The 12,196-nt window shown below is 43.8% G+C and overlaps 1 protein-coding gene across 1 annotated transcript in view; it reads left to right on the top strand.

Moving 5' to 3' along the window:
* Nucleotides 1-2,331, top strand: part of C5H3orf20 (chromosome 5 C3orf20 homolog) — a 104,941-nt gene extending 102,610 nt beyond the window's left edge. The window contains exons 12-13 of the mRNA XM_075550893.1: nt 587-694; nt 2,185-2,331. Of these exons, the coding sequence (XP_075407008.1) occupies nt 587-694; nt 2,185-2,331 (255 nt within the window). The remainder of the gene's footprint in view (nt 1-586; nt 695-2,184) is intronic.
* Nucleotides 2,332-12,196: the final 9,865 nt, after the last annotated feature.

Below are 12,196 nucleotides of genomic sequence, written 5' to 3'. Positions count from 1 at the left end.
AAGGTGGGTGCCCTTTCGGACACCTGAGACACAGCTGGGGCACCATTCTTAATCTTTGGAGCACCGTGCTTCATGTGACTGTTTGGAAAAGACTCCAAATATTGCCTCACCTGGCCTTCCAAGTGCAGTCTGTGTTTACAGAGAGCCCCCTGTGAGCTGGATGCCACCGCCTGCAGAGTCCAGAGGGGTTGCCAGCTTTGGGTAGTGGGAGGAGGACTCCCTCCCTCACCCTGTGGGAAGATGTCTAAGACTGGAAAGGGGTACCCCGGAAGCATGACTTCCATCTTCAACTCTCTCAAGGGCTCAGCCCAGGGCAGAAGACAGTCGGGTACTGGGTAACCTAAAAAAATGGTGGTGGGGTGCAGTGGGTGTTTGTCGTGGACCCACTTCCTCTGGGACCGTGAACTCATCCTGAAAGAGGACACGTGGGCACAACCCATGGCAGGAAGTGGCTGGAGCCTAGGCAATGGCCTGGCCAAGAGTCTCAGGATCCAAGTAACATAGGAACCCACTGGACAGCAGCAAAGGACCGCATCAGCAACTGCTGGGCATGGGCTAAGACGTCCTGACATTTCTGTCTTGGCAGTGCCAGCACGACCCTTACCGCCTGTTGCGATATGCCCTGGATAGCCCTCTCCAGAAGGACCCGCCCCTGCTGGTGAAGAAGTTCGCAGTTGTGCAAGGCATGATCCTGGTGAGCCGGGGCCTGTCAGCGTCTGCTGCACGGGAGGAATAAGGATGGGAGAGAAGAGGGAGGTGGGCTTCACCATCTGCTCCTGCTGGAGGGAGTCACCCAGCCTCCCCTCCCCATTCCTCAGCCCTACCCATCGTGTTCTCCAGCTCAGGAGACTGAAGGAGCAAGTGGTGCCTAACCCAGAGAATGAGTTTATTTTCATCATATGCTTTTAAATAAGCTGTATACTAAAAAGTCTGAGTACGTGGGTGGCACACAGTTAAGCCCTGACTACCAACTGGAAGTTGATCGCTTGAATCTACCTAGAGGTGCCTCGAAAGAGAGGCCTGGCGATCTGCTTCTGGAAGGTCGTGGCCTTAAAAAGCCCATGGAGTGACTCTGCTCTGCGCACACCGGGCTACCCTGCATCAGAATCAATCAGCAACTGGTTTGGGGTTTTGTTGTGTTTTTATGTGTGTTTTTAAAAAACACACATGGTGTTTTGTTGTGTTTTATGTGTTATTTTTAAAAAACACACGTCAGAGTTCAAGCTTGGCGCCAGCTCACATTTCGATTGCTTTCTTTCATATAGAGTTTGGGGCCCTGCTTTAGTAACTAAAATTATTCATGAACATATCCCCAGATCTTTACATAATTTGTAACATCTGATTTTCTTTTACTTTTTTTTTAAAGATCATTTTATGGGGATGGCTCTTATAGCTCTTATAACAACCCATACATTAATTATATCAGGTATAGTTGTACGTATGTTGCCATGATCATTTTTAAAACATTTACATTCTACTTGAGTCCTAGATATCAGCTCCTCTTTTTGCCCTCCCTCCCTTCCACCCTCGTGACCCCTTGATAAATTGTCAATTATTATTATTTTCATATCTTACACTAACCGCTGTCTTCCTTCCCCCGTAGTTAGCATTTGATTTTTAATTCATAATTCTTTCTCTGTCTATGGACAGACACATAGAATGTATAGGTTACTTCCTTTTTTCCTTGCCATAACAAATAGCACCACGATGAACATCCGTACACATAACTCTAATTGCTGGAGACTGACATGTGGAGGATGTGGGTACAGAAGACCCGCACAAACTGCCTGCTCTCTTCCAGGAATATACGGCCCAGAGTCATCTGGGAGTTATGGGCAGCCGCCTGGGGCCTCTGAGCTGGGAGGTGTCCTTTAGGCTGGAGGGCTATGGATAAAGTGCTCAAGGAGTTACAGGTGGGAGGGTGAAGCTGGTCTCTGACTTAAGGGCCTGGTCAGGGGCCAGGTGCAGCCACATCTCACTGGGCCACTTAAGTGGGAAATTCACCAGCCCAGGTCTCCAAATGCCTACTATTTGGCCCAAGTTCTTCAAAACTTGTGGCCTGATCCTCTGAGCTTCAGAGTCCACATGCCTTATTAGTGCATGCTGATGGGCTCAGGGAACTTTCTCTCTCTCTCTCTCTCTCTCTCTCTCTCTCTCTCTCTCTCTCTCTCTCTCCATTAACAGATGTTCGCTGGAGGGAAGCTCCTTTTTGGAGGTTGTGTCTTGAATGGATATGGTTTCAGCAAGCAGAACTTGCTGAAGCAGATCTTCCGGGCTCGACACGATTGCAAGATGGGCTACTTCCTACCAGATGACTACAAATTTAGGTAAAATGGGAAGCACATGGGGATGAGGGATGAATGCAAAGAAGGCTAGGGAGAAGACCCAGCCTGCAGGAGGAGTGCGAGTGGAGGTCGGGCAGGACAGAACAAGAGCAGACATCCAGTGGGTACACAAGGCTATGCTGTTGGTTTGTCTGGGAAAAGGGGACATGGGACTGTTTGCACAATACTCATTTCTTTTAGGGAATGAATGCACATCGGGTTTGGGCAAGGACCGTCCTTACCCCTTCTGCCCCGCCCCACCTACCCCTGGGCAGCGTGCAATTCCAGTTCTGCGTCTGACTTGCATGCCAGCAGGACCACATAGATCATGCTGATGATTGTAGCCCTGGTACAAGGAGGTGATATAATTATATTGCTGGCTGAAATCTGCTTCTAAGTCTCTGAGCCCTGGTTTTCAAACAGGTGTTACCAATGTCTGGAGTATCTCCTGGGCCCTGCTTAGCTGAAACATCACAGGTCTCTTGGCTCAGGAAGCAAGCAGCCTTGTCCAGGGAAGGAACATTTATTAAGTTACTGAGAGTTCTACCAGGACCTTATTACTAGATTTTGCAATGCCTGGCACTGGGCAGTGCGGTGCCCTGAAGATCAGGGGTCACTCTTGACCAGCTTGGGTGGCCTGGTTTCTGTCTCATAGGATCGTTATGAGGACCTTAAGGTATTGTATTTGATGAAGTGCTGTGTAAAGCAGCTAACAAAATTGTCAAAATCATTATCTGCACAAAGCTATCTGGTTATTTATGATTACACCCTTACTGCACAAACTCACTCTGGGAAGCTAGCTATCTTTCTCATTAGCCTCTCAGTTTTTCAGGTGTCCAGATGTCAGTGGGCCAAGTCTGGACCTTGTCCAAATGTCTGTCTGACCTAATGAAGTTAGGAAAGCCTATGCCATAGGGCCCAAGGAAGTCATACCAAGTGACCTCAGGATTGTGGAGTGTCTCATAGAACCCACAGATGTCAGGAAGAATAGGTGCTGAAAGGTGCGGAGAGAAAGCCACTGGGATCCCACAGCCTAAGTCTCAAAGGGGGAGTGTTCAGAGGCACTTCAAAACCAGGTCATCAACAGTCTGGGGAAAGGTCAGATGAGGAGGTGGGCTGCTCAGATTTAAGGAAAGGAAATATCAGAGACAGAAGGAGGATATTAGTGCAGGCAGAGAACAGAGAGGGCAGGGACCCATCAAGAAAATCAAAACTGCAGACGAGCTGAGGCTACTAGAAAATGCAAAGATGCAAGCAAAGGCACGTTCAGCCGCATTTAGGGAGAGGATAAGAAGCAGGCATGCATGCCACTTGGGGATGTGATGGATGGGGAGTGGGAGATGCTGAGAGCAGTTACAAGAGCGCCGGACAATGCAGCTGTTAGTTGGCTTCTGTGGTCCACAAGAACATGGAAACAGGCGAGATAGAAATAGCAGCAACGGCCTTCACAGGGGTGCTGAAAAGGAGCATGACCACCTTGAATAGCTGGGACCCGGGCACGCCACTCACCTTGTCTCTGTCTCAGCCTCTTGGTCTTTAAAGGGAGAATAAAAATAGCTTTCATTGTGTAGGGCCTGTGAGGATTACCTGAGTCAATTGATGCAAAGTGCTAACATATCACTACGACTTATTAATGATCGTTAGTGTTGTTGTTATTATTGATTATTAAAATAAGCTCTAGTGTTCTAATTTGTTAGACCTAAGGGTTCTGAGAAGGCTGAAAGGTATATGTATAACAGTGTTCAATAGTTTTTTTTAGGAATGGTGGGGAAAGAATCAGAAAATTTGATACATGGACACAACTCACTTCTTGCCATCGAGTTGATTCCGACTCGTAGTGACCTCATAAGAGACGGTAGAATCACCCTTCTGGGTTTGTGAAACTGTAATTCTTTATTAGAGCGGAAAGCTTCATGTTTCTTCAGTGGAGCAGCTGGTGGTTTCAAACTGCTGACTCTGTGGTTAGCAGTCCGGCACATAGCCCACCATGCCATTAGGGCTCTTAAGCAGGTGTAAAAGGCAGCCTGGTTTTTAAAGTGAAAAAGGGTACATTCCAGACATTTGAAAGCACTTAGGGAAAAAGAGAATGGAGTCTCACAATTTCAGTGATTATCAATAAGTTGCCAACAATATCAATTCTTCTTGGATCCATAATCAATGTCAATGAAAGCAGCAGTCAAGAAATCAAATAACATATTGCATTCGGCAAGTCTACTGCAAAAGACCTCTTTAAAGTATGAAAAAATGAAGCTGTTACTTTCAGAACTAGATGCACTTGTCCCAAGTCATGGAATTTTAAAATCACCTCATGTGCATGCAATAATTGGATAACCAATAAGCAAGATTGACTAAGAATTTATGCATCTGAAGTGCGATGTTGGTAAAGAATAGCGAATGCCAGAAGAATGAATAAATCTGTCTTGGAATAAGCACAGTGAGCATGATTCTTAGAATCAAGGGTAATGAGACTTTGTCTCTCTTACTTTGGACACATTATCAGGAGGGACAGGGCCCTAGAAGACCGACATCAGTGAAAAGGAGATGGATTCGCATAGTGGCTGTAGTAATAGGCCCGACCATCACAATGATTGTGAGGATGGCACAGCCCTGGATAGTGCTTCACTCTGTTGTACCTACAGTCCCTCACTATACATTAGCGCCTATACAACGACACCTAAAAATAACAAGAACTACAAGAACTAACAAATAGCAGAAGAAATACAAGAATGTTTCTTTTTTTAGTCATTTTATTGGGGAGCTCTTATAGCTCTTATACATACATACATGTATACATACATATATTGTATCAAGCACATCTGTACATATGTTGCCATCATAATTTTTGAAATATTTTCTTTCTATTTGAGCCCTTGGTATCATCTCCTCATTTTTTTCCTCCCTCCCTCATGAACCCTTGATGAGTTATATATATATTTTTCATCTCTCACAGACTGCTGTCTCTCTTCACTTGCTTTTCTATTGTTTGTCCCCCTTGGGGGTGTAGTTATGGGTTGATCATTGTGATCAGTTCCTCCTCCCCTCCCCCACCTTCCTCCTCCCTTCTTGGAATCACTACTCTCATTATTGGTCCTGAAGGAGTTATCTGTCCTGGATTCCCTGTGTTGTGAGCGCTCATCAGTGTATATGCTCTTGTCTAGCCAGATTGGTTAGGTAGAATTGGAGTCATGATAGTGGGGAGGAGGAAGCATTAAAGAACTAGAAGAAAAGTGTATGTTTCCTCAGTGCTATACTGCACCCTGACTGGCTTGTCTTTTCCTTGTGACCCTACTGTAAGGGGCTGTCCAACTGTCTACAGATGTGCTTTGGGTCTCTACTACACATTCCCCCTCATTCACATTGATATGATTTTTTATTCTGGGTCTTTGATGCCTGATGCCTGATCCCATTGACACCTCATGATCACACAGGCTGGTGTGCTTCTTCCATGTGGGTTTTGTTGCTTCTCAGCAAGATGGTCACTTGTTTATCTTCAAGCCTTTAAGATAACAGATGCTATATTTTTTGATAGCCAGGAACCATCAGCTTTCTTCACCACATTTGCTTATGCACCCATTTCTTCAGTGATTTGTATTGGGAAAGTGAGCATCACAGAATACCAGGTTATTAGAGCAAAGTGTTCTTCCATTGAAGGAGTACTTGAGTAGAGGCCCAATGTCCATCTGCTTCCTTAATACCTAACATAAAAATAAATGCACATAGTTATATTTCCCTATTGTTTTATATATATATATATATTTACATATGTACATGCCTGTATTTCAACCTCTATAAAAGTCCTTTGCCTCCTAGTTCTTCCTCTATTTCCTTTTACTTTGCTCTTGCCCCACTATCAAGTTCAACCTTCATTTGGCTTTCATTAATTCTTCTTGGCTACATTGCTCTTGATCAAGCCCCACCAGGCATTCTACACCCTCCCCACCATCAATTATAGATCACTTGTTCCCTTGTCCCTGGGTTTGGTGCCTCCTCCGTTCCTTTTCCCTGACTCTCCCACTCCTGTGTACTCCCCGGAACTGTTGGTCTCTTTCTTTTCTCCTCAGGATTGTTTATCTAGATGGACATGCAAACCAAAAGCAAACACATAAACATAAACAAAAAAAACCCACCCAGAACAACAAAAGAAAACAACAACAAAAAAAAACCGACAAAAATAAGAAAAGCCTATAAATAGTTCCAGGTCTGTCTGCCAACCTTTATGAGTGTTTTCCAGTTGAGTCAGATGAGGTGCCACACCTGCCCCTGAAGTCTATTTTTGGTATTCCTCAGGGACTTCATTGCTTTGCTCCCCTTACTGCTCTGTTGCATGCCCTTCATGTTTTGCCCCAGTGAGGTGGGGTCAGATGGGGCACTGTCTCCAGTGTTTCCTCCTGTAGCACTATGGGTCAGTGAGGGACATCATGTCTCATGGTGGAGCTGCCCCTATAGTCCTCTTATACCAGAGTTTTTTAATCCATTTGTCAGTTGATGGAAATTTAAATTGTTTCCAATTCTTCACGATTGTGAACTGTGTCGCAATGAATGTTGGAGTGCAGATGTCTGGTCTTGGTCTGTTTCTTACCTCTGGGTATATGCCCAATAGGAGGACCGCTGGATCATATGGTTGTTCCTTTTCCATTTGTTTTAATATTGTCAGATCAATTTCCACAGTGACTACACATACCTCTATAGGACCACCAGCAGTGGATGAAATTTCCTGTCTCACTAGACCCCCCTCCAGCATTTATTGGTTTCTGATTTTTTGAATTGGGCTATCTTTGTGGGTGTCAGGTGGTATCTCATTGTTTTAATTTGCATTTCCCATATGGATAATGATTGGGAACATTTTCTCATATGTTTATTCGCCATTCAGGATTCTTGTGAAACTTCTGTTCAGATCTTTGGCCCACCTCCTCAGTGGGTTATTTGTTTTTTTATTGTTGCAGGCTAGCTGAGTATTGCAGATTTTAGTTATAAGGCCTTTGTCTAATGTGTCATTGCTAAAGCTATTTTCCCAGTTCATGGGCTCTCTTGGTGACTTATTTTGATGTACACAGGTGTTTCATCTTCAGTCTATCCCTCTTGTCAATTTGTGCTTCAGCTGCATTTATATCTTTCCCTATTGCCAATAGCCTATCTAGTCCCCGCACGAAAATTCTTAGGTTTGTTCCAATTCCCTCATTGATGACCCTAATAGTTTGGGGTTTTACCGTGAGGTCTATGATCCACCTTGAGTTTATTCTTATGCATGGAGTGAGGTAAGGGTTTCCTTCATTTTTCTGCAGGTAGATATCCATTTTTTTCCAGCACTGCTTGTTGAAGAGGGTGTCTACTTACCATTGGGGGAACCTTATCAAAGATCAGTTGTCAGAATGCTGATATTTTTATTTCTGAATTTTCTGTTCTTTTTCATTGGTCTGAGTATCTGTCATTATACCTGTACCTTGCTGTTTTGACCACTGTGGCTATGTAATAGGTGTTACAGTAATGTAAAGCAAGCCCTCCTACTTGTCCTTCTCCTTGAATTCTCTGCTAATTCTGAGCTTCTTCCCTCTACATATGAAGTTGGTAGTCAGTTCTTCCAATTTCTTGGGGGAAAAAAGATGTTGGTATTTGTATCGGGAAAGCGTTAACTTTATATAGTGCGTTGGGTAGGATTGGCATCTTTACTATTATGAGTCTCTGATCCACAAGCATGGGATATTCTTCCATTTGTGGAGGTCACGTTTGGTTTCTTGTGAAAGTGTTCTGTAGCTTTCCTCATACAAGTCTTTTGGTTTTTTGTTTAGGTATATCCCTAGATAATTCAATTTGTGGTTGGCTATTGTGAAAGGTACCTTTTGATCTCCTCTTCAGTGATCTAGCCGATGTTTATAGCAGTCCAATAGACTTCTGTTTGTTGATCTTGTATCCTACCCTTCTGCCATATTCCTCTATATCTTCCATTACGCCTCTGGAGGAACTTTTGAGGCTTTCAATATATAAAATTATATCATCTTTAAATAATGATAGTTCTACCTCTTCCTTCCCAAGATGAATTCCTTTAATGTCTTGCCTTTGCCTTATGTTGTTAGCTAGGATTTCCAGCGCAATGTTGAATAAAAGGGACATGGGTATCCTTGTCTGGTCCCCTTCTTTCAGTGGGAATGTTTTCATCTCTTGTCCAGACTACTACATTGGTTGTTGGTTTTTCATATATAGCTTATATTATATTGAGGAATTTTGCTTCCATTCCTATCTTCTTGAGTGTCTTAAACAGGAATGGGTTTGGGGTGTGGTTGAATGCTTTTTCTGCATCTATTGATATGATTATGTAGTTCTTATCCTTTTTCTTGTCAATGTTGTGAATAATTTTGATGGACTTTCGGATATTGAACCATCCTTGCATCTCTAGAATGACTCCCACTTGGTCATGATGAATTATTTGTTTTACAAACTTTTGTATTCTATTGGCCAATATTTTTTAAAAGATATTTGCATCAGTGATCATTAGAGACATCACTCTGTAGTTCTCAGTTCTTTTGGGATCTTTGCCCACTTTAAGTATCGGTCTTATGCTAGCTGCATAGAAAGAGTTTGAGAGTTTGCCATCCTTTTTTATGCTCTGGAAGAGTTTGTATAGGATTGGTATCAGTTCTTTCTTGAATGCTTGGTAGAATTCTCCTGTGAAACCATCTGGCCCAGGGGGATTTTTTAGTTGGTAGTTGTGTTAGGCAGGGTTCTCTAGAGAGATAAAACCAGATTGCTGATAATGTTATATACATATATTTATAAAGATAGTTAGATATATAACACAAGATATGAACTGTTAAATTTTATACAGGTAAATAGATATATAATACAAGAAATTAACAATTAAATTATAAAGCAGGACAAATGGCTCAGTACAACTCACTCCCGTGAGAGAGTTGTGAGACTCTAGCAGTCCTTCAAGTCTTGAGAGACACTAGGTAGTCCTCTGCAGAAAGAGAGAGATAGGCTATCCCAGCACAGGCAGCAAACAGCAAGGCAGGTCACCAACCGTCAGCGTCAGCCAAGTCACCAAATGTCAGTCCTCAGCTCCAGAGATGTAAATTTCAATTGTGTGTTCTTAAAGGGACCTCAACTTACAGTGACACAGTCTAGGTGTCCCACAGATAGTGTGCCCTTTAAATTGAGACACATAACAAGCAAGGCAGCTGCACACTGGTCCAATGATTAAACAGGGAGAGACAAGAAAGGTGAGGCTCACCAAGCCATTTATCTCTCCGCCCTTCAATTAATCCCACTTGTGTTTATCGGCTAGGCTGTCACAAATAAACTATCTCAGTAGTCCCTTAATTACTTTATATATTTCTTCTATTGCAATGGGTCTGTTGTGTTTCTTGAAATCCATCTGGAATAATCTAAGAAACGATTTTCCCCCCCAAGTATTTGTCTATGTCTTCCAAGTTGTTGAATTCATTTGAGTACAGGCCTTCGTAGTACTATATAATTAAGCTCTTAATTTCATTAGGGTCCATTGTAATTTCCCCAGTTACATCCCTCATCCTGGCTATTGATATTTGGTTAGGTTTGCCAAAGGTCTATCAATTCTATTAATGATTTTTTGCATTGTTTTCTTGATTTCCAACTCATTTATCTCTGCCCTGATTTTTATTATTTTTTTCTTTTGCTATTAGTAGGATAATTCTGTTGACTGCTTTAATTGTGGGAGGTTTTGTGACAGCATATCAATCATAAATCTCGCTTCCTTTTCACTTGTGCATTTACCGCTATCAAGTTTCCTCTGATAACTGCTTTTGCTGTGTCCCAAATGTTTTGGTACATTGTATACTCGTTCTTGTTAGTTTCTAAAATCTTTCTAATTTCTTCTCTGATCTGGGATAGTACCCACTCTTTTTGCAGTAAGGAGTTATTCATTCTCTGTGTTAGTCTGGGTGAACTAAAGAAACAAATCCATAGAAACTCATATGTGTATAAGAGAGAGTTTTATATAAAGGGTAATTGTACATTAAGAAAGCATCCCAGCCCAGTCCAGTCTAAGCTCATAAGTCTGATATTGGCCCATATGCCTTATACCAGTTTATAAAGTCCCTTTCAGACTCATGAAACATACGCAATGATGCCAAATGAAGGATGATCACAGGCCAGTGGCTAGAAAGTCTTTGGGACCAGTGGCACTGTAAGCATCTCAACACTGGCAGGGGTGTCTACATGGCTTCTCCAGCTTCAGAGGTCTGGTTGCATCAGAGTAGGTACATGTGGCTTCTCCAGCTCTGGGCAATAACATAGTTCCATGTGTCTTGTCAGCTGTAATGTCTCCCAGGGAGTCAGTCAAGAGAGAGGTGTTTTCCACCTCCAAGGAAGAAATACCAGATTTCCTGAATTCTCAGGAGAAAGCCACGCCCACACAGAGGCCTCATTGGCTATGATCTGATTGATAGGCTAGACTCCACCCCTACACTCGTAATCCTCAAATTGACAAACAATTATATAACTACCACATTCTCCAATGATCTGCCCTTGTTTTCTTAACCATTCTTTTGTTGATTTTCAGACTTATTGTGTAGTGGTTCAAGTGGGAAATCTGAGTGATCTCTATGTGCTTGAAATTACTGAGGCTCAACTTGTGTCCCAGCATGTGGTCTAACTTTGAGTGTGTACCATGTTTGCTTGAAAAAATGTGTGTTTTTGTTTTTTGCATTTGGGTGAAGAGCTCTAAAACTGTCTATTAGGTCAAGTTGCCCAATTGTAGAGTTTAATTCTGTAGCTTCCTTCTTAAGCTTCTTTCCCAGAGAGTGGTGTATTAAAGTCTCGTACTATGATTGTTGAGCCTGTGATTTCTTTTTTCATCTTTTGAAGTGTTTGATCAATTTTTCGGGTCTTCTGTTGGGCATATGTATACATTGGGCTCTCCTTTGGCAGGCTCATAGGAATGCTTCTTTGGACTCCCTATAGCCAACTGCGCTGAGGGGGTGGGCTACTGCTTTATCCCATGGGGTATCACTCTCTCCTTAGCCAACCAGGATTCTATTATTTGGAGGGTAAGTTGGATGGCCTTCTCAGGGGATGCTTGTTGGATGGTTTCAGGCCCAGGGGTGGTGTTGCACTTGTTGATCATATAGGAGGCTGCCACAGCATGGGCCATGGTGGTATGGAGTGCCTTGGAGGGCCCGTAGGAGGGCCTTTTGTGGCATGGACCATCTCAGAGGGTGGAGGGTGGTGCTCACTGTGGTGTGGAATCCCGTGGAGGGCAGACAGGGTTGCCCTAGGTTGCAGGGAGAGCTGTAGAGGGTGGCCAGAAGTTCCCACAGTGGTGTGGAGCTCCTCAGAGAGTGAGCGTGATTGCCCTCAGTGGTGGGGAGCACCCTAGAGGGTGGGCAGGGGTTCCTGCCGTGGCGTGGAGTGCCACAGATGGTGGGTGGGGTTCCCACAGCCATGTGAAACACCAAAGAGGGCAGGCAGAGTTTCCCATAGCCACATGGATCACTGTGGAGCGCTGGCGGGGCTGCTTAGGCAGCATGGGGCACTGAGGAGGGTGGATGGAGGTACCCCCAACTGCATGGAGTGCCGCGGAGGGTGGGTGGAATTGCACCTCAGAGTTCGGTTGTGGTGGGAGAAAAAAACCAAAATGAGCCAAGCGTGACTGCGGTGGGAAAGAGAGAAGAGAAAAAGAAAGAAGGCATCCTCAACCGCCCAACCATTTGAGCAGAGGAGTTTAAACACATCTCCGATGTTGTGGCATTGTGGCAGTGTTGAAGTAAAGCCCTTGGGCCAGCCAAGGAAGCCCAGTGCCAGCTGTCACTGTGTTGGAGCTAAAATTAAGCCCCAGCCAACTGCTGAGGTGGTAAACAAACAGGCTACAGCTCAGTTGGATCTGAGTCGACTTATCC

Source organism: Tenrec ecaudatus, chromosome 5, assembly GCF_050624435.1.
Source record: "Tenrec ecaudatus isolate mTenEca1 chromosome 5, mTenEca1.hap1, whole genome shotgun sequence".
Taxonomy (NCBI): Eukaryota; Metazoa; Chordata; class Mammalia; order Afrosoricida; family Tenrecidae; genus Tenrec; species Tenrec ecaudatus.
The sequence above is the reverse complement of the archived record's forward strand: the minus strand, read 5'-3'. Positions and strand labels throughout refer to the sequence as shown.